Here is a 23,283-nt window from a genome sequence, read left to right as displayed (position 1 = left end):
TAGAGCAAAACTGAATACATAACGAATAGTTTTTAAGATAAGCTTTAAAATAATACAGTAATGAGGCCGGTTATCACCTAACAGGTAAACATTTCTGCTTCACACAATGAGATGTTGACAGGACTGTTGAGAATCGACGGGTACGGAGAGAGTAGAGAGAGCGGTGCCATACATGAAACAGTCATTTCTCAAGAGCTAAATGAACATACTCTGGGTCACCACCAGAGGGAGGCAAAACACCGAGAGAAACCACACCGTGGGGCACGTTTCCCGAAATCAACTGTGGTAAATTCCGTCGTTACCAACTAAGGGTCGACAGTAGTTGGCTAAGGGTGCTTTTGAGAAACCCACCACAGATTAGCTACAAAGAAAAAGCTATGATACCCAGCCAGGGGTCATATCCGATAATGGCATCAAATGTCAGATTGAGTTATTTTCCGTATTCTTGTTTATTTATAAAGAGTGGGTATCCAATACAACCTTTATTGTTGTTTACATAATATATTAGGAATTTAGTATTAAGATTTTGTTATAATTATTATTTTTTTATGAAACGAATTGTCGTGTAAATTTAGCCTGTTAAAATAATTTAGTTCTTAAAATAAAAAAAACACATACAATAATAATTACATACATATAGAATATACTTAGCCTTTACATTTAGTTTTTTCTTAGTTTCATTTGTCATATGAGTGATTCTAAAAGTTTTCTTCTTGGATTCATTTTCTCAAGTCGATGCTTGTTCTTGTGCAAGTGTATTTTTCCACGAAGTGGTCATACTATCATCAGTTACGGGGAACTCTGTCACAGACCGTCATGGATTTAAATTATTTCATTTAATATCTCAAATGCGAATTTGCAACAATTACAGGCGCAAGGCAAACGCTTCCAACTCAGCATTACAAAATATTTATACCGAAAATTAGATTAAAAACTTGTTTCCGGAGCATATTTTTCTTGTCCTGTGTGCTTCCTTTTTGAAAAGCGCGTTCTGATTGGTCGGCCGGAGCCCATGTAACCAATCACGGCGCGCCTACCATGGAGGAAGGAATAAATGCAAGATGGCTCCTCATATAAAACCTGCCGCCTGGCTTCTCTTTTGTGATCAACAAAATTATTTTCCCCCGTTTATTCGATTAAAATACCGTTTTCGGGGAAGCGCTGAGGGCTGAATCAATCGGTACGCTGGCGTAGGTTACTCGGCGTCCTCGGGCGCTGTGGGAAATATTTAATAACCGAGCAGACCGATTTTGAGGCAGTGCGCGAGAGATCGGGCCTGTCCGCGCACGCGAACCTGAACCGAACCCCGCGCCCGGATCCAAACCCGAGCAGCTCATATGGCTGTTTCAAGGTGAGTCTGTGTATAAAGGTTGATTTGCGAAAGGCGAACGTGTCTCCAGAGTTACATTTTTAATTCTTAATACTTTACATTATATACATTAGCGTTATAGGTAAAGTGGTCTTGTCAGTCGAGCTCTTTCTAACGGTCAGTATTTTTTTTTGTATAAGTAACGTAACGTTACACGTAATTCCTCACAACCGAAGACTGCAGGAGCAGTGTAACCTCCAACAAATTGACCTGTCAGATGGTGTTATCTCAAGCAGTATATCGTACATTAGCAGCGTTTTATGTGCTGCGTTATGAATCCAACAGTTTGCGGTCTGCCATTACGATTGTACTTTTATCCTGGGAAATCTCCGGTTAATGTGTAAATCCGCGGGTGATTAGTGGACTAACCCCACGCAGTGTCATTCCTCTCGGGGTTGGGCACTGTCAGTGAGATAAAGACCGTTTTAACATCCAGACTGCCTGAAGGCAACACTCATTTCTCCTAATCCATCTCTTCGGTTGATGCAGTAGATTAATGAGGCGTTATATAACCCGTCTGACAGGATAGTTTGAGGAAAGCGGCTAGTAGATGTCCGTTTTTACACGTAATTAAAGTCCATGCAAATAAATAAATTACGAGACTCTCATTTAAAGCATCTTCCTCACGGGAGACGCCACGTTGATCACGTGACCAGCTATACAAGTTATTATACGTGGTTCGTAAACGACTATAATGCATCCAGACCATTAGGTAAATATGCGTCCAGCGCCACTGGAGCTGCTGAGAAGACTAAGACCCCGCTACATGTAGACGGAAGCTTTCTTTGGCAGGGGAAACTAATGATCATGAAACTTTCAGCTTTTTCGTTACAATTTTGGAAAGCGAATTTCATCAGATTTGTCGGTCTCTGACCTCCGTAATTGCTCAAATCGGTCATATTTGTACCACATTGTTTCAAAACGGCTTTGAAGATAATCATGAAGCTGTTGATATGTTCGTGTTGCGTTTCAGATGCGCCTATATCTGTATATGTTGTATGTATATGTATACTCATGCAAATGAATAGAAAATACTGTATGAATGCATATAAAGTTGGGTGTACTGTATATCCAGCTTTACATGCATTGGTGATGGTGTAGTTTACTTTTTGTCACGATATAAACAAAAAAAGCAGTTCTTGCTAATTAGCACATTGCTTTGCAACTATATGGAGAAGCTTTTTAGATGTGCTTAAGCGTATTAATTCAATTCAATTCAATTCAAGTTTATTTGTATAGCGCTTTTTACAATGGCTATTGTTCCAAAGCAGCTTCACAAAAGCAAAATATTACATAACAAAAGCAATTATTATTATTATTATTTTATGAGACCCCTATCATGAACCTTGCGGCATGTGACAAATCTTGCATGCTCTAAGTCTAGTGTAACTGTCGCTTCAGTGATGATTTTATGATATTGCACAATTGTATTGCCAGTTAGATCTTCATTGTGTTAATTATAACGTACTGTCTCCAGGTTGGAACGGCTGTTTATCTTACTGGATACAGGTACTACTCCTGTTACCCGTAAAGCAGCTGCTCAGCAGTTGGGAGATGTTGTTAAGCTTCACCCACACGAGCTTAATAACCTGCTATCAAAGGTGAGTGTTCAGACTAGTAGAATATCAGATTTTTATTTTCTCTTTGACACGTCGGCAGCAAAAACACATTAAAGAACAACGTCATTGCGTTTTTGTACTAGTAGCACCTGTTTGTGTTTGTAAAGGAAGAATGTCTTTCCTAGCGTGCAGCGTTCCAGGATGCATGCTTGCCATCTGTTGTTCACAATGCTCTCATATGTGATGTGAAAACATTTTGTGAACCGCTTACACACTGTTGAAAGTGTAAAAAAAAAAATCATGCTGACACTTTTATCATTACTGTTACAATGCTGACCGTCTCTCTGAGCTAATGAGTTTAAAATTTATTACTTGCAAATGCCAGCGTAGAGCTAAAGATTGAATTTGAAAAGCAAAACAGAATTGGAACCAAGAATATATTTGCAAAACTGAACTGAAAGACTGCCTACACCCTCTTACAAAATGTAATGTAATTTTTGTCATGCAATCTGGTTTGCCGTTTAGTGGTGCTGTAACAATCTTTTAATGATTTTAATTGTGAAAGGCCCACAGAGAAACTCTTTAACGTAAACGTTTGTATGGTTATTTATTTGCCTATGTTTTGCACTTTTGAACAAAGCTGCCCATAGCAGAATTTTAACTTTAGATTATCGATCTGCTTTCTTTCCTCTGGGCTCAATAGGTTTTAACATACTTGAGGAGTCCAAATTGGGATACACGGATAGCCGCGGGACAAGCTGTCGAAGCCATAGTGAGGAATATTCCAGAATGGAACCCAGCTCCAAAGCCAAAAGACGGTGAGCTGGTGAATCCCTGATTGCATTACTAGAGAATTTAATGTTTTGGTGTTTTCTGCCTTATATGTAAATAAAGGCACATTGTTGCGGTAACTAGATACATAGATTTTTATCTAGGCTGTTGAATGCACAGTTGATCCTGCGGTGGTAATGCCACGTGGCACGTTAAAAGCTAACAAGCCTTAAGCTAGTCTTGAGCAGAGAAAGTGCTTAAATGCGTGTTGTCTTTCTCAGAGGTGTGTGCAGAAGATATGTCTCCAGAGGACATCTCCTCAGACAGGCTGAGTTTCTACAGGTTTGATATCTCCCGTCTGCTCAAGCACGGGGCGTCGCTGCTGGGCTCTGCAGGTGCAGAATTTGAGCTGCAAGATGACAAGTCAGGTAGGGTTATATCTCTCATGTGTGTTAACTGTGCTGTTAGTCCACTTGTTTGAACTTAGGGTTTGAGGATCGTTCAATCTCTCAGCATCTTGTCCCACACCATTTGTCACACAGATGTACATTATCCTAAAGGATTATTCCACCCCGAATTGTCATTAATTACTTACTTCCATGTAATTTCGATCTTTGATCATGTTTGTGACACAGGTTTAAGATATTTTGGTTGAAGCCAGGAGGTTTGTGACTGTCCCATTGTCAAGGTGCAGAAAAGTATGAAAGCTGTTGTCTGAATGCTCTGTCTGCCATCAGTGGTACTCCGTACTCTTATGAAGCTACGAGAACACTTTTTGTATGAAAAGAAAACAAAAATAATGTCTTTATTCCAAGATTCAGCCCCGTAACGTTTTGGACAGCGTTTGGTTGAATTGTTTGGCAGTCACCGAGACGGTCACAAGCCTCCTGGTTTTTATCCAAAATATCTTTTAATAATTGTGTTGTGAAGATGAACTAAGCTTTTATGGGTTTGGAACAACATGGGGCTGGGTGATTTAATGACAAAATGTTCCTTTTTTTTGGAGTAGAGAACCCTTTAAATGCGACTAACAGAAATTTGTATGTTTGGATACAATTCAATTTGACTTTGAGGAAATGAGCAATTGTTCATATAACATTTTTGTTAGAGAGGTGGATAAATGGTGCAGGAGTCAAGTGTGCCTTTTATTTGCATGTCAGTATGGAACAAATTTGAATGCATCTCTATGTACACTTGTTTTTTTTTTTTTTTTTTTCCATATGTGGTGTTATTTTGTGGTAACTTGTGAATGATACCTTTATTGAGGAGTGGCGTTAGTTTTCTTTGCTAGCGATTTCTTTTTTTCATACAGTATGGGCACAGTTAAATAGGTGATTATTAAAAGGACATAATATTATAGATAGTTTTGACTTGAATTGCAAAGCAAACACCTAGAACACCCTTGTTGGCAACTTTTGTTTGCAGTTCTTGGTCACGATTGTGTTCTTTTCTCAGGTGAGACTGATCCCAAAGAACGTTTAGCCCGGCAGAGGAAGCAGCTACAGAAGAAGTTGGGATTGGATATGGGTGCTGCAATCGGCATGGACACAGAGGAGCTTTTTAACGATGAGGACTTGGAGGACTCTTGCGCTTCCAGCACCAACCGATCACAGCCTGGTAAAAGCCTGGGCTGTCACTTCTCACGAAACCATTTGGTGAGCGGCGCTGGGATCTTTTACAAATTCCAAACACTCGAGAAAGCTTGCAGTTTCAAGGTTGACCATAGAGGAGATGTTGAACTTGCATAAATCACTGCGACTATTGCTCAGCGCTGATACCAAGTGTAAATGGCCCTGTTTTGTGTTCCCCTTTTTAGCCGGCTGCAGAGCTCATAGATTCAGAGTTTCGTCCAGGCATGAGCAATCGACAGAAGAACAAAGCTAAGAGGATGGCAAAACTTGTGGCAAAGCAGAGATCCAGAGACGTGGATCCTAATGAGAAGAGGTAGAGATGTCATGCTAATCAATTTGTATTTCTGTCTAATCTTTTATCGCTTAAGTCATTATACAATCAAAATTGACTTAATTTTATATTTATTAAATATTGAGTATATTGGCTTGTTTAACAACCAGAGACAAAGGTGCTGCACATGTTTTATTTTACAGCATTTTAAAATGACAACCAAGAAACGGAATCAATTTTTTTTTTCACTTCTGATACTAGGTTATTGTAACTGCTATTTCTGTTTTTGTTAGTGGCTGAAAGTAGACAGTCTGTTTTTCACAGCCACTTTCACTTTACAAAGATTTGCACTCTTGGAGATGCATTCAAAATAATTTTCGGAATCAGACTGTGATTTGCCTGAAGACTCCCTGCCCTACAAACAGTTTTTCATGTTGAAGATGATGACCGTTTATGGGGGTGTGGGCGGTCAGTCTGACCACTGCTCTTATGTTTCCTTGCCACAGCAATGACAGTTTTGAGGGAGAGCCAGAGGAGAAGCGCCGGAAAACCACAAATGTAATCATTGAGCAGCCAGCAACTGACAGCAAAGTCTTAATTGATAATGTTCCTGATAACTCAAGTTTATTTGAGGAGGTGTGAGACATGCATACATGCTTGTTTTTTTTCTTCCAAACATTGAGCTGTTAGCATTCGACTGTCAGCTGTGTCTAATATACATGTATTTTTGTTTTTGTTTTACAGACTCAGGAATGGCCCCTGGAAAGCTTTTGTGATGAACTGTGCAATGACCTCTTTAACCCCTCCTGGGAGGTATTGAAAAAATCCATTAAATGAGCAATTCTAACTAAAATTCAGTATACCAAATAAAAGCTTCTTACAAAATGTTTGCTCTGAAGTGGCTGCAAGACAAGGAAGGATCATACAACTAATCTAATCATTCAGTTCTTAGCGCTTCTTAGGAAATTAATGTCCTAATAAAAAGTGCATTAAAATGTTGCCATATTTCAGTTGCATAACTTTTATATTGCCAACTAAATCATTGTGAATATATATCATAAATATTTAATATATCTCTCAGCCATAGTTGAGACCTCACATTACCACAAATGGAGCAGTAAATTATCTGGGCTGCCATGCCTGACAGTATTGTTTTAGATTTATTTTATTTATTTACAAGTAGTTTTTTTTTATTACTGTTATAGTATATTATTTTTGTCAATTGTCATTTTAGTTCTTAGCAAATTTGTGCTTTTATTTTGGTTTGGCTTTAATTTTCAGTAATTCCTTTTAGACTTTTACTTAATATTTATTCATTTATTTTTTTATCAAATAAAGTTTATATTTTTGGGCTTTTATGCCTTTTTATTATTGAGAATAGTCTTGACAGCAATATGTAGAACAGAGAGAAGGGATTGGTTTTAACAAAGGACCTTGACTTTGAATTGAGTGAAGGTCATTGAAGGTGAATTTTTTTTCAGACAGATTCTCAGTTTGCAATTACAATTTTCATTGCTTTAGCCCTCATGTATGTGCGTTTACAATGAAAGGAGTACAGATTGGTCAGTGAGCTTTTGTTTTTGTTTTTTTAAAGATTCGTCACGGAGCCGGCACGGGACTGAGGGAAGTGCTGAAGTGTCATGGTACTGGTGGAGGAAAGACTGTTGGCAGCACAGCAGAACAGGTGTTCACCAGTTCAGTGGATATTGTCTCTTTCAGAGTTTGTTCAATGTTTGATGTTGGAGTCTTTCTACTTTCTCAGATGGAGCGACAGCACCAGGAGTGGCTGGAGGATTTGGTCATTCGGCTTTTATGCGTCTTTGCTCTAGACCGATTCGGAGACTTTGTATCAGATGAGGTTTGTCATCTTTTTTCCAACTTCTCAATTCTTTGTTGCCCCCTAGTGGTTGAACAAGAATGACATTTGCACTTGTACCTGTGTGTAAATGTTGCCATCACTATTGAACAGTAATTGTTCGTCAGAATAAAAATGCATTTTGTGCATATTTTCTTTGAGTAAATGTATTATAAATGGCCATTATTTTTAAATGGTGTACCTGTCTCTTTCTTAAATGGAAAAAATATTTCTAGTCTTTCCTTATGGCAAGGCTTTCATTCACTTGGTCTCATCTTAAAGCGTTTCTGTTTTTCTTTATATTTCAAGGTGGTTGCACCTGTCAGAGAGACGTGTGCCCAGACTCTGGGTGTGGCCTTGCGGCACATGGCGAACAGTGGCGTTGCGATGACTGTGGACATTCTGCTCAAGCTACTAACTGAAGACCAGTGGGAGGTTCGACACGGAGGCCTGCTGGGCATCAAATACGCTCTTGCTGTCAGACAGGTGGAGAAGACTCGTACTGGCTCCGATTGAAAGTGACATTGTAGATGCTGCATTGTTTAACATGTTGACTTGTATCCTGCTGACCCTCAGGATTTGATCGCTGAGCTGCTGCCCCGGGTTCTTCCGGCCATTACAGAAGGCCTGCGGGATCTGGATGATGATGTTCGTGCAGTGGCAGCAGCAGCTTTGATCCCAGTGGTGGATGGATTGGTTCAGTTGCTGCCTGCTAAGGTCTGAGCTGAAAGTTAATTTGAATGTGACAGCTAGTGCAGATATAATATATAAGGATATATAGAGAGCATGCCTAATCAACAGATGCTGATAATCTTAAAATGTTGTCCATCTGGTTTGTCACGACCAGCGTCTGTGTTCTATCTATCTATCTACATACATACATACATACATGCATACAGACAGACACACACATCTTTCAAATTTAGCACTTATTTGCAGGAATTTTCCTGGGGATAATACCTCCTTATCTGTAACCTGCATCTGTACGTTATAGGTTCCCTTCATTGTGGGCACACTGTGGAATGCCCTGCTGGAGCTGGATGATCTTACAGCTTCAACTAACAGCATCATGACCCTCCTGTCCTCCCTGCTCACTTACCCACAGGTCCGCCAGTGCAGGTGAGATTTGTCTATTGAAATATGAAAGGAGCTCTTGTGCTCATTGCTATTAATAGCACATTTCCCGACAATGATGAAAGGGAAGCTAAAACCCAGTTTTTCCATTCCCAGCACGCACCAGTCTCTAACAGTGTTGGTTCCTCGAGTATGGCCATTCCTGAGACACACAATCGCTTCTGTCCGTCGGGCTGCCCTAGACACCCTCTTTACATTACTTTCCAAAGCTGACCAGGTTGGATTATCTGTGTGAAGGATTAGCAAATACTCCAGTGTTTTTCAGTTTCAAGTATTTCTTTCTTTCCTGTTTTCTGCTCTGATTTATGCTTTTCCCTCCAGAGTTGTGCAGCGTGGCTAAATCCCATCATGCAGGACATGTTGAGACACATCTTTCAGTCCTGCATCCTGGAGAGCAACCAAGAGATCCTAGAGTTGATACAGAAGGTATTTCTCACTGTGTTCCACTTCTTGAATGTTCTGTCTGGTGAATATTAATTGTTTTTTTATTAATATGTTGATGGTTTTCTAGGTGTGGGGGGAGTTGTTGCGACAGGCACCTCAGCAGTATGTGGTGGCGGCAAGCTGTCCTTGGATGGGCGCTTGGCTCTGTTTGATGATGCAAGCGTCACACATCCCAATCGACCCCAACATGCTACTGGAAGTAAAAGCACGCTTAAAGGTAAGGGTGGCAGGCAAATTCTTTACATGTACTTTGCTTGAATAAGGAATAGATTTGTCCTTGTACTTGTACACCACAACTAGTTTTACATATATAAACTACCAAATTGCGTTTAAAGAAATGCAGTGCAATGCATTAAATTGATTGAACGTAGTGGCAACAAACATGCAGTTCTTTTGAAGTTTTTGATCATTGAAGAATACAAATACACATTAAACGGCTTTTAATATTTAAAAAAATATATTATGATTCCGAAGGATCCCGTCACATAGAAGACTGGAGTAATGATGCTGAAATTTCAGTTCTGCATCACAGGAATAAGTTTTTCCATTTTAAAGTGTATTATGGAAAACATTTAGCTGAAGTTGTAGTAATATTTCACAATATTACTGTATTTTTGATCACATATATCAGGGGTGTGGAACATTGATCCTGGGAAGGACACTCTCCTGCAAATTTTAGCTGAAACCCTGGAAAAAAAAAAAATTTAAATTTAAAAAAAAAAAAAAAAAAAAAAGGTACCAGGCAAAAGTTGTACATGTGCTACAAACTTTCTGCCCGTCTAAAAGAAGTACAGATATATATATAAAGCAAAGCATATTTTGCACTCTAGATTAGCATTCACCAGATTGAGAGAGTGCTGTCCAGTTTTTTTTTTTTCCTGTGCGGTATGCATTAGCCATTCAGAGAGCAGACTGTGGGTGGTCTGTGGGCATGCTGTCTGTGGCTGAGACTAATCCATCATAGAACCTTCACACTTCCCACTCGTCAAAAAGCAGATCTGCTTTTAAGATTCATTCTGTTATTCTGCAGGAGAAGGCTACTGGAAAGACCAGACAGGGATCTGTTCCAGTCAAGGAAACAGTCCAGGAGTACATTGGTGGAGCGGAGACGGTTACTGAAGACCTTGCCACTCGAGACTATGTGGTGACACGTGCGCGTCTAATGGCTGCAAAGTGTGTGGGGAGGGGTTCTTTTAAACTTTTTTTTTTTTTTTTTTGTGTGTGTGTCTGTGTTTCTCTGTGCCATATGTGAGGCTGACTGTGTTTGTGTCCTCCTAGGCTGTTGGGGGCGCTGTGCAGTTGTATATGTGATCCACGGTTGAATAGCTCTTCTCAGGAACTCCGGCCTGCCGAGTCTCTAGCACAACTTTTATTGTTCCATCTCAATTCCAAATCAGCCCTGCAGCGGATTGCGGTTTCCATGGTGATCTGTGAGTGGGCAGGCCTTCAGAAGGTGAGAACGGGAGAGGGTGAGTCTTAAGTTTATTTTGAAACGTGTTAATGACTGTTATCCTGCGTCACAGGAATGTGAGCTGCTGTCCAGTGTGGTTCAGCCCCGATTGCTGGTCATTCTCTCAGAACAACTCTACTATGACGAGATTGCCATTCCTTTTACTCGCATGCAGAATGAATGTAAACAGCTCATAGCACTGCTGGCTGATGCCCACATTGATGTGACAGAACGAATCAACTCCACTGTGTTCACCATCGATCAGGCTAATGAGCTGGTTAGTAAAATAGTAGTAAAATGTATTTTTATTTATTTATTTTTTAATTAGTTTGTCTAGTGTATAATTACAAACAATAAAACTTATTGTTCAATATTGCATCTGTATTACTTAATAATAATATTACTAGATAAAATTGTGACATGTATAATTTTTTTTATTGCTTTTTAGTGTATTAATCACAAATACTAATTATTAGTTAAATATTACATTACATTGTTATTCCTACATTTACAAATAAAAAATATTGTGGAATTTCATTTATATATATATATAAGATGTATATTATACAAGAGAGAATCATTTAAATTTATCTGGATGGCTCTAGAGCTCCTTTCCAAAACCATGTGTCCTCTGTGAAGGCAATGTCATAATGCTTTGATTCTCCGTAGGTCACCAACATATTCTCAGAATGCACCTCTTCGCTGAATCTCAAGTCACGTCAGTTCCAGCTGCTGGACAGCAAGAGGGTGCAGGCTCGTTCCACTGTGTGCGAGACCAGCGCCGAGTGGCAGCAGCTGCAGCTTAGAGTTCATACCTTCACTGCCTGTGCTGTGGTTGGGCTTGCCATGTTGCCAGATAAACTCAATCCCGTTGTAAGGCCCCTGATGGAGGCGGCCCGCCGCGAAGAGAACACGCTCGTCCAGGGTTATGCAGCCTCCAACATTGCCCGATTGCTCCAGCTGTGCGCTGCCAGATCTCCCTGCCCGAATGCCAAGATCGTGAAGAATCTCTGCAGCTCTGTGTGTGTAGATCCAATGCTCACCCCTAGTGCTGCATGTCCTGTCCCACCAGCCAGCACTCCAGCAATGCAGGAGAGCAGTAAAGGTGAAAGGAAGATTGCATCCCCACCTCCCATATTTTCATTGGCTATATCTATGAAACATGATCAGAAGTGTCTCAATTTAACATTTAAGTGAATTATTTAAACCATTTGTACTAATTCTACTTTTAAGATCCATTCTGGCATATTTAAAGTGAATTTTATACAATAAAAAAAATATATTTTTATGTTATGTTTTTATATAACATATCTTATTTAATATGCATTTTGTGGCTTAATTTTGAAATACGAGGCCTGTTGTTTCAGGGTTTTTAGAGGTGTTTTTTTTAATGTATCCTGCAGCATCTGTAGCAGACAAAGATGCAATGCATCACATGGTGAACAAGACAAAGGGCATCATCACCCTTTACCGGCATCAGAAAGCAGCTTTTGCTATCACCAGTAAGAGAGGACCCACACCCAAAGCCCCCAAAACTACCAACAATGACCTACCCCTCGGAGGCAGCATTACTACAGAAACAGATGAGGTATTGACAGCGTTCTAATTAGCAGCTTTATTGTGTTCTTTTCAAATATCTCAAATTAATTTCTGTTTAATCCTGACCTAGAGCAAGAAGCCATGTCTTATCCAGAGGAGAGGGGCAGAATTCTGCTTGATGACAGTTGCCAGGCATTTCAGTAAGGAGTTGACCAAAACATTGCCATATCTGTGGGAGTCCATGACCGGTCCGCTGAGGAATGCGCTGGATGCTCAGGGATTTGGTATGTCTGCTTTAACTGTTCGTAACCTTTTTTTAAATTTATTTTCCCCAAAGTGGAGTTTTTGATTTAAAATGAATTGAGATTTGTAAAAAGTGGTTTATAGTTCATATTGATGTTTGGTAAAGTAGCATTTTATCAAAATGTGGTAAGTTTCAGGCCATCTAAGATGTAGATGAAAAGGTGAAATTCAGTATACATCTATTTTGTACTGGCAAGCAGATGAAGCCAGAAAATAATGCAGCATTAATTGGTGATTATGCCCTCATCCACTTTCCGACGTAAAATATGCATCATTAATACAGAGATGAATACCGAATTCGGACCATATTAAGGTATATATATTGTTTCTACAATGTTTTGTTGCACTGTTTAATAATTGAAATATTACTGCTGGGCCTCCAGGGCTTAGAAGAGTTCATGTGACTGAAAACTAAGAGCAGCTGTTTGAGGTTTAAACATGTTTTATGCATTTGTTCATTACAAACATGCAGCTTTATTTGTTAATTGTGCTGCCTTTTTATCATTTTGAACTCCTTCTGGATGGAAGATCCATTATTGCTCAAGTGCTGTAATAATGCTAAATTTCTCTAAACCTTTTTCAATGTAGAAACCTCCACAGGCCATTTGAGATGCAGATGAGTTTAAGTTTTCACTTTTAGGTGAGCTATTCCTTTAGTAAATGCTCATCCTGCTCCCCATGTGGTTTGTTGCAGATTCCAGCCAGTTGCTGAAGCAAGGAGACCCGGTTGCTCAGGAACTTGTGAACTCTCTGCAGGTGCTGGAGGTCACAGCAGGAGCCATGTCCCAAGAGCTCATCCCTTTAGTATGGACACGCGTGCACATACAGCATTCAAAAGCATCTAGTATCACTACATGGGCAATATCAGTATTAACCTCTCTCCTTTTGTCTCTCTCTCTGCAGTTGATGGAGCAGTTGCCTCTCCTTTGCACCTGTCTGCAACATCCATACACAGCCGTACGTCACATGGCCGCTCGCTGTGTGGGTGTGCTCAGCAAGATCGCTACTATGGAAACCATGAATGTGTTTTTGGAACATGTGCTTCCCTGGTTGGGTGCTATTGATGACAACACCAAGCAGGAGGGAGCCATTGAAGCCCTGGCCTGTATCCTCTGCATGTCACACATGAAAATCAAGCGGTTTTCTTTTAAAAATGCCTCTTGTATTTCACATAGGTGCTTCCTAAATTCTTAAAAATAGGTTAAGGCTAGTGGTAGTGGTAAAAAAGTGACCGTAAATACATTTGTAATGCTATAAAGGATTTCTATTTTAAATAATAATTTTCCTATAATGTGCTATGGGGTGCAAATCATATTGTTACAATGATTTTTGAAGGATCATGTAACACTGAAGATTAACGATGCTGAAAATTCAGCTTTGCTGTCATGGAAAAAAATGTCAACTTATTAATACGAAACTGTTAAATTGTAGTATTTCGTATTACTGTTTTTCCTGTGTAAATGCAGATTTGATGATCTTGAGAGAATGAGAGAATTCAAAAACAAAGCCTTATTGACCTCCAAATGTTTGTACACTAGTGTCTGAATTTTTTTGAAGTATGTTCAGTAGCATTCATAATGGAGATATTATCCTGAGCACAGCATCCAGGTGTGATGGAGCAGCTCGATGTGGATATTGTGCCCTATATCGTGCTGTTGGTGGTCCCGGTGTTGGGCCGTATGAGTGACCCCTGTGACAGCGTGCGATTCATGGCCACTCAGTGCTTTGCGACCCTGATTCGACTGCTTCCCCTTGAGGTGAGCGATCAGTAACAAGCACAGTCCAGCATTCATGCATCTCATTTCTAATAATGCAAGACTTTCAGCTAAGGGTTTGTATTGAGAAAACACTTGCCTTTACATCAGTTACCTCAATTCAGTGGAACTCATGACTTTGTTGCATAACTTTGTGCAGCTTTTATTTATTTATTTTTATCTTCTTTTCTTTCTCCTTACAGGCTGGAATCCCAGACCCGCCATCTATGTCTGAAGATCTAATTCGACAGAAAGCCAGAGAACGACACTTCCTCGAGCAGCTGCTTGATGGACGGAAACTGGAAAATTATAAGATTCCTGTGCCCATTAAAGCAGAGCTCAGGAAATACCAGCAGGTGTGTTTGCTTTTCAGGCTTCTGTTCATGGAAATGTCCATTTTCGCAAATCCAGAGGTTGAGATGAGGCTAGTAACTGTATTCAACAAAAACGTCTGACTGCATGAATTGCTTCATTCTGTTTTTATGCTGAAGTTTGCCCTGCTCTCTTTTGTAGGATGGAGTGAACTGGCTGGCGTTTTTGAACAAGTACAAACTTCATGGGATCTTGTGTGATGATATGGGTCTGGGAAAAACCCTGCAGTCCATCTGTATTCTGGCAGGCGATCATTTCCTCAGGTAGTACACCCCAAACTTAATAAAAAAAAAAAACCTTTTATTTGACCTGCTAATCAATGTTGCTACATGTGTACAGGGCTCAGGAGTACACCAGGTCAAAGGCTCCTGACTGTGGCCCTTTGCCATCCATAGTTGTGTGTCCACCCACCCTGACGGGACACTGGGTGGATGAGGTTGGGAAGTTCTGCTCTAAAGAGTATCTCAATCCTCTTCACTATACTGGCCCTCCTACAGAAAGAGCATGGTACCATTATAAGAAATTGTTTAAATATTGACTTGTAGCCCGGTTTTAAAAAATTCTGATAATTGCATTTATTATCGTTTCATTCCATGCAGGTTGCAGCACCAGGTGAAGAAACACAATCTCGTTGTTGCCTCGTATGATGTCGTTAGAAATGACATTGACTTTTTCAGGTAGCAACTTGTTTATAAGTTTATAATTTTCAGACTTCATATACAGTAGGCTGAAAGAATTGTTTCAATGTTATTTTCTCATACAGGGATATTAAATTTAATTACTGTATCCTTGATGAGGGTCACGTCATAAAGAATGGAAAGACCAAACTTTCTAAAGCGATCAAGCAGTTAACTGCCAACTACAGAATAATTCTCTCAGGAACGCCCATTCAGGTGAGGATTGAACTCTTGGATGGCTTGTATATGGTATTGTTCAAAAGCTTGGGGTCAGTAAAAACGATAATACTGGCAAAGGAGAATGTTCAGAAGACATTACTCCGATCTTCAATGTCACATGACCCTTGAGAATTAATTTTGATGCTAAAACATTTCTTATGAGTGATTTAAAACAGTGCATTTCTTTAATCAATCAATCAATCATTTTTATTTATATAGCGCTTTTAACAACACAGGTTGCATCAAAGCACTGTACAGGTTAGAAGTAGAAAGGTCACAAGAACAGCATTAATTTGAAATGGAATTATAAATTAATACTTTGTCACTTTTGGTGAATTTGTCTTTCCTGAATAAAAGCAGTAAAAAGAACGTACTGATCTAAACGTCATGATAGTGTGCCTTTTTTTGCTGACATGTACATGCATTTTTGCTGAATCAACCAAGTTTGAATTTGACAAACTAATGACTGTGTGTGTTGTTTTGTCTCTGTAGAACAATGTTCTGGAGTTGTGGTCTCTATTTGACTTCCTGATGCCAGGCTTTCTTGGTACTGAGCGTCAGTTTGCTGCCCGCTACGGGAAGCCCATCCTTGCCAGTCGAGATGCTAAAAGTTCCTCACGCGAACAGGAAGCAGGTGTGATTATTTACATCTCTCTGTCTCCTCATTGTTGGACCACAGACTCCAGTTTGAAGCTTTTCTTCAACTTTGTATGCTCTGTACTAAGGGAATCACACGAGACCCTATTTTAAGAATATGAAGATTTCTTTAGCTTGTTACGATTTCAAATGTTCGATTTGTGAAGCGGCTCAGTCGTTTTTAGTAATTAGCAATGTTGCTATGTAAAATAACGTGGTGATGTGTTTTTCAGGTGTGCTTGCAATGGAAGCTCTGCATAGACAGGTTCTGCCCTTCTTACTGAGGAGAATGAAGGATGATGTGCTTCAAGATCTGCCACCCAAGATCATACAAGATTACTACTGCAACCTCAGTCCTCTACAGGTACTAAACACAAACACAGGATGTTTAAAAAGAATGGCTGCTGATTACTGCAAGATTCTGTGACTGTCAGAGTGGATGTGTGCCACTATAGACTTTGCATATTTCACTTTAGCTTTCTTAATAGAAGTCTTAAAACATTTAACCCTTCAGCTAATATGAATTAATAGATTTTTATATTGGTGACATAACTTGTTCTTTCATCTCTGCCTGGTCAGGTTCAACTGTATGAGGACTTTGCAAAATCTCGCGCCAAGGTGAACGTGGATGACGTTATTTCCACTGCTTCTATGCAAGAGGAGGAAGAGAAACCCAAATTAAAGGCCACCGGACACGTCTTCCAGGTTGATCCCAGGAAGTCTCATAAGAGCACAAGATTATCCTCCTCTGTCAAATAGTCTGTAATGTTCTTGTTCTTGTTGGATGTTTCAGGCTCTGCAGTATCTGAGGAAGCTGTGTAATCACCCAGCACTGGTGCTGACCCCTCAACACCCAGAGTACAAACACATCACAGAACAGCTGAGCAGCCAGCACTCCAGCCTCAGAGACATTCAGCATGCCCCGAAACTCTCAGCCCTCAAACAGGTGCGTCCACTTACCTGTACAACCAAAACACGCTCTTGAGGAAAGATTTTTTACTCAGAACCATGCAATATTAGTGTTTGTTGTTTTTATCAATATTTTTGTGGAGAAAAGTCTTCTGTCTTGCAAAAAAAAAAATTCTGTGAAGGCAGAATTTCAGAAGTTAAAGTCAGACTTTATTGCAGGACGACAAAGCCGAGATGCCTCCTCCTTCTGGATCTGTTTCTGTCCAGACTACAATCTTTGTGCAATTTTTATCATCAGTCATTGTCCAGTGAACACACAGACCATTCTTAGACCATTCTACTTTCAAGGTTGCAGAGGCATAAACTTTTTTTTTTTTTTTTTTTTTTTTTTTTTTTTTAATAATTTAATGAGTTGTCAGGATTTTAAGGGGTTTTACACTTTATCTTTTTTCATGTTCTCTTATACTGTGGCATCTGTCATCTCCGTGACTTGCTTCTGTATCCTCTATTTATAAGTGACTGTAGGCCACATGGTCTACGTTTCTGCAGTCAGTTTGGCCTTGAGGCCTTCAAATGCACCCAGCTCAAATAGAAGCAACACTTTTTTTTTCTCAGTTTTTAGTTTTTTTTTTCTTAAATTTTCAATATCAAAATATTTTATTAAACAAATTCATTAATCATTAATATCCGCCTTTTTAATAATCTGTATTCCATTATTGGATGGGGTTTTTTACCTCGTTTTTTCAAAACGAATATACTTGCATGATAATGTAACATACTAACAGACTTTTTTTTTATTACATTTATATATATTTAATTTAATTTATATTTTTCTTAATCTATTTTTTTTTTTTTTTAATCAGAGCCTTTTTTTCTTTATGATTTTTAAATCATAATCAAATACCATCTAGTCCTAAATGCAAATCAACACCACACCAAAAATAAGCGTGCTGCTGTTAATACTGTGTTCTCTGCAGCTGCTGTTGGACTGTGGACTTGGTTCTGCTGGAGCAGCTGATGGTGGCACAGAGGCTGTAGTAGCCCAGCATCGTGTTCTGATCTTCTGTCAGCTGAAGAGCATGCTGGACATCGTGGAGCAGGACCTGCTCAAAGCACAGCTGCCCTCAGTCACCTACCTCAGGCTGGATGGAAGTGTTCAGGCCGGCCTCAGACACTCTATAGTCTCTAGGTGAAACTGCCACACAATCTAACCCGTAAAAATGTAATCTCGTTGGCAGTTGAATTTGGCTTACTGTGTGGGATTTCTTTTTTTTTTTTTTTTTTTTCCCCTTCTGCAGGTTCAATAACGACCCGTCCATAGATGTTCTGCTGCTCACTACCCATGTGGGTGGGCTGGGTTTGAATCTGACTGGAGCTGATACTGTAGTGTTTGTGGAGCATGACTGGAACCCCATGAGAGACTTGCAGGCCATGGATCGAGCTCACAGAATAGGACAGGTATAGAAAAGTTTTGTGTGTTTTGTTTTTACTTTTTTAATTTAGTGCTGTTATTGCATGCATTGCCTCATTTTGCTTTTTTTTTTTTTTTTTTCTTTTGCTATTTTAAAGTTTGTTTAATTGCCATTTTATTTCTTGCAACTGCAAGTTCACTTCCTCGCTTTCATTCGGAAAACAACAAATTATGAAACGTATAACAGTTATTAGCAAAATGAGGCAGAGATGACATACAAAAAAATGTCTACAAAATAAATAAATCTGCAAAAACCATGAAACAAAATAAGATTTATTTATTTTTTGATAAACATTAGATTGAATTTTAAAAGATCCAATTGTTCTGCCATCAAAATATTTTAACAGGTGCTTTTGCATTTAGTTTTCAAACTCTTCCATTTATTGTCTTTCACCTCACTCTCCTTGTCATTCAGCTCAACTCGCTCATGTAATGAAATCTAATCCAAATTATTTATATTTATAATTTTATTTATTTACTATTTATACCAAATCATGTTGCAAAAATAGGGCAAAATCAGATTTTTGGGCCACATTTAAACTGTGAATGTTTGCATCTAAAGCTACTAATGCATGTCTGTGTGTTTCAGAAACGTGTAGTGAATGTGTATCGTCTCATCACACGGGGCACTCTGGAGGAAAAGATCATGGGTCTGCAGAAATTTAAGATGACCATTGCCAATACAGTCATCAGCCAAGAGAACGCCAGCATGCAGAGCATGGGCACAGAACAGCTGCTCAACCTCTTCACGCTGGACAAGGTCAGTCCTGACAGGCTGCTGTTGCATGCATACAAAACACTGCTATAAAACGCATTCATTTAACACCATGCTTTGTTTCAATGTTTAGGATGAAAAAGCAGAGAAGAGCGAGACGACGGCGTCTTCGTCCTCTGGTAAAGCTAGTATGAAGTCCGTTCTGGATGGGCTGGGAGACCTGTGGGACCAGCAGCAGTATGAAAACGAATACGACCTGGACAGCTTCATGCACTCGCTCAAATGAACCCAGTGCAACGTGCACAACAGAACAGAAATGACTTGAAGCCGTCTGATTGGACAACAGAGGAGTAGCTCTTGGCCTTAAACACTCCAGTCAAATGCTCGTCGCAGTCTTGCAGCTCTTCCTCTTCCTGTAGGTTCTTACAATTCGCTCGAGATTTGATCTAAAACTGTCCGTCATTAATGTCACTGGAGGAAGTCTTAAAAGTAGTCTTACAGAGTTGTGTTGTACAGATGACAGCATTTGAACCTCAGGATTTCCAGAACTCGCGGTCGGTATCTGTGATGACTATTGAATACTGAACGAAGGAAGCTGGTGAGACGAGAACTGGAACGCACTGAAACGCTTCCGCGATGGCGCAGAGTGACTGTATGGGTTCATCCAGACCACTAGGAGGCGCTTGACTAACTCCTGTAGGGTTATGAAGGGCTTGTAGCTGCTGCTCCGTCACACATCTTACATGCACTGACTGAGATCTTTAGGTACAGCCGGAGGAGCGGCAGGACCATGGCCTCGGAAACATTGTAGAGTTTTAAAAGGAAAAAGATAGAACTAAATATTTCTGTTATTTGCCATTTTGGGTAAGCCTGGTAGAATTTTAATAAATTCTAATGAGCTCTCTTTAAAATGCTTTGTCTGTGTCTGTCTGCATTTTATGGAGTATTTAAATGTCATGCATTACATTTTTTTATATACATTTTACACTTCAGTGAATACTGTATGTACATTATGCCAAAAACTAAATAAAATAATTAGCAAATTACACCAAAAAAAAAAAAAGCTACATGACACTTAAATGCTTCATTATATCTGGTATAGCTGCTAATGTTTATGTATTATTTTAATGTATTTTCATTTTATTTTTTTTAAGAGCAGCTAGGCAAAATAACATTGCAAGAGCTCTCCAAAAAGATATAAGCTATGTATTTTTTTTAAGCTGTTATAAAATGGGTATATGTGCCACAGTGTGCATAATTTAATTTACAACAAAGAGCAATTATCACAGGTGGGTAACCTCTAACTTATATATATATATATATATATATATATATATATATATATATTATATATATATATATATATATATATATATATATATATATATATATATATATATATATATATATATATATATATATATATATATATATATATGAGGTTTCTATAACTTCTCTTTCACCTGTACCTCTGTGGTGAAAGTGTCAGGAAAAAATAAGCTATTTTGGGTAATATTACCCGCAGCGGTCGGTCGGTTTTTTTTGCATCTTGGCTGCGAAATTCTACAAGAAGAGAACGAGAGCGTGCAAAAGATGACCACGTTTCACAGTGTCATACAATTACATTTAATAAGATTTGCTGTTTAGTACAGAAAAGGGAAAAAAATCATGAAGGTGGGAAAAGCCAGTAAGCATTATTTTTATCCAAAAAAAAAAAAAAATCCTTTAAATCACAGTTTTACTGCAAAGTTAGATGAGCAGAGGTCCAAGATAACAATCTCAAAGCCTTGCAAAGATGGAACCAGATGCCATTCATCAAATGAAAATTTAAACTGCATTGGGGGGAAAAGGGTTTTAAATTATTTTTCAAAATGGCAAATGGAGCTAAAAGTGTGGTAGAAGGGAAAATCCACTAGTCGAAATGACTCAACTAGGTTTTAGACGATATTTGATTTGTATTTATTTTGTTTTTGTGAAACTTTATACTTATACAGCACAGCTTATTAAAGGATTCAAATGGTTGCAATATAGGAAACTCATTAAGACAAAGATGACTTGAAGGAAAAAAGGTACGTCTTGGTTAAGGGAATTTTCATGTGTTTTGACGGTGTTCGAAAAGCCATCAAATCTACTCCATAACGCACTGCATTCTGGGAAATATGTCTCGGTTAAATACACAGACCGTATGGTGACCGTGAAAGTGGTACTGCTTCCTGGTTTTCAACACGACAACCTCACATTTGCTCCATTCTGCCGGAATATTTTTTTTTTTTGTTATTGCCCATTTGTGTTAAGTTTTAATCGCTTATTACCAACCACGATTGCTTTAGATCCGTGTGCAATTTTTTCCTCCCCAATCAAGTAAGCGACAAGCTTTGCATTTCAAAAATCTAGACACTTTAGTAACAGTATTACAAAGTTTTCGACTTCCAAAAAAAAAAAAAAAAAAAAAAAAAAAGTAAAAATTAGCGCCATAAAATTAATTTATTCCACATAAAAAGTACAAAATAATATTAACGACATTGACCAGATATGAAAGTCTCCCCCAGAAATATAGCTAACATTAATGGTTGAGGAATAAACGTGTAAAGAAAACGAATAAAAAATAATGGAAAATATGTAAATGTTTTAATTCTTGTCTTTTCTTGCAAAAAATCTCTAAAAAATAATGAAAAAATTTCTCAGTACAAAGGCTACATTACTACTGGAAGGTACTAGCACGTCGAGTAAATACACAGTAGAAAATGATTTTAGTGAATCACAATGCTCGCAATGAAAATAAATCCGCAATAAAGATTTATGCCTCTTTTTCTGTTCTTTTTTTTTTTTTTTTTTTTTACAAACAGTACAAACAGTATTGCACATTACAACAAAGAATCGAGGTTCTCAGCCTTTTTTTGTTTTTAAAAAAAAAGGGACTAATTCAAGTCTCGGGTGAGTAGAAGGCCACCGCGTCAGCGACGCATCCGGGGCTTTCCGTCAAGTTAAAGTCGAAACGTTTCATATCTTTCCAGCTTCCCAAACGAACATTCTTGTTTTCTCCGTCTCGCCAGAAATCACAAAACTTCTCCTAAACGGTTAACAAATCGGGGGGGCGTGTGCGCTTTATAAAACAAAGGGGAACACATCGTTTCACCAAACGTAAAAATATTAACGAACAGAAGATTTTCAGCATAGTAAAGGTCTGATTGTAAATATATAAAAACGTAAGTAGTATGTTTACAAGCACCTGACGGCCCGATAGAATACATATATTTATGTCAAATATATATATTTTATATTAATAATAAGATCAGATGAGTTTTTTGTTTGTTTGTGGAACACTGTGAGCGGGGACAGCAGCTGTAGCTTCCTACAGTATTAAAATAATACAGCTCTAACTCCTTCAGTTGTTTTTGTTTTTAATTTTTTCCAAAAATAAAATTAAAAGCAAATAAGCATGACAAAAATAAAATTAAGCATCTGTTAAATCACTTTTTTTTTTCTCTCTAGCAGAATTAAATTAATATATATATATATAGATATATAGTCTTTGTTTGAATAAACTTACTTAGAAAATATCAATCTCTCTCCTATTATATTTCAAAATTGAGGTATTGCAAAAGATTACGTCAGTCAGAAAGCACACAGTTTTCTATTTAAAAAAAGAAAAGAAAAAAAAAAAAAAAAAAAAAAAAAAAAAAAACGCTGACTGTTCAACCATCCAAATACAAAGAGTAGTGCATAACAAATCTACTACACAGAAGGAACAAACATAGAAAAGAAAAAAAAAAAAACCTGGGAAGGGGAAAGAAATATCTCACAAACACCCAGTATTCATCATCAGGGTTACCCACAATCCTCTCCGTCGCTACAAAACGTTTTTTCAGACTAGCGAACTAAGCGCGCCAATTTAAAGCTGACCGTTATTTTTTAAAACTCTCGGCCAAAGCGGCCGTTCCTCTCCACCGTCTCTCAATTCAGTTTCGAAATGTCCACCGTCGACACGCTCCTTCTCCTTCAAGCTTCTCTGGATAATCTGGATATAAATGCAGCGGTTACTCGAGGTAATTCCGCCCCGCGGGATCTCGAACTCAGGCGAGCGATTCAGAGCCAGCGTTCGCTTACTCTTCCGGCCGGACGCGGTGTACCGAATCGTCGGCGTGTAACGTAGTGTAATCGGTTCGGTTCGAGTCGGACAGCTCTTTGGTTCTGACGGGACGCT

At 38.7% G+C, this 23,283-nt stretch overlaps 1 protein-coding gene across 1 annotated transcript; it reads left to right on the top strand.

The window, feature by feature from the left end:
• The first annotated feature begins 1,044 nt into the window (after positions 1 to 1,044).
• btaf1 (BTAF1 RNA polymerase II, B-TFIID transcription factor-associated) lies at positions 1,045 to 19,990 on the top strand. Its single transcript, XM_043255510.1, has 38 exons — positions 1,045 to 1,351; positions 2,847 to 2,970; positions 3,632 to 3,746; positions 3,981 to 4,127; positions 5,155 to 5,354; positions 5,516 to 5,643; positions 6,108 to 6,237; positions 6,346 to 6,414; positions 7,196 to 7,285; positions 7,364 to 7,459; positions 7,766 to 7,942; positions 8,033 to 8,173; positions 8,451 to 8,575; positions 8,687 to 8,807; positions 8,912 to 9,016; positions 9,102 to 9,251; positions 10,065 to 10,207; positions 10,313 to 10,487; positions 10,558 to 10,761; positions 11,154 to 11,589; positions 11,888 to 12,072; positions 12,154 to 12,307; positions 13,021 to 13,130; positions 13,230 to 13,431; positions 13,935 to 14,083; positions 14,284 to 14,436; positions 14,594 to 14,715; positions 14,792 to 14,959; positions 15,052 to 15,129; positions 15,216 to 15,345; positions 15,841 to 15,982; positions 16,218 to 16,348; positions 16,564 to 16,689; positions 16,778 to 16,930; positions 17,871 to 18,082; positions 18,192 to 18,351; positions 18,954 to 19,124; positions 19,213 to 19,990. The coding sequence occupies exons 1-38, from the start codon at positions 1,338 to 1,340 to the stop codon at positions 19,363 to 19,365; spliced, it is 5,589 nt and encodes a 1,862-aa protein (XP_043111445.1). The 5' UTR covers positions 1,045 to 1,337; the 3' UTR covers positions 19,366 to 19,990.
• The last annotated feature ends 3,293 nt before the right edge of the window (positions 19,991 to 23,283 follow it).

This window comes from Puntigrus tetrazona, chromosome 13, assembly GCF_018831695.1.
Source record: "Puntigrus tetrazona isolate hp1 chromosome 13, ASM1883169v1, whole genome shotgun sequence".
Taxonomy (NCBI): domain Eukaryota; kingdom Metazoa; phylum Chordata; class Actinopteri; order Cypriniformes; family Cyprinidae; genus Puntigrus; species Puntigrus tetrazona.
Note: the sequence above shows the minus strand (reverse complement) of the source record. Positions and strands in the feature narration are given on the sequence as shown.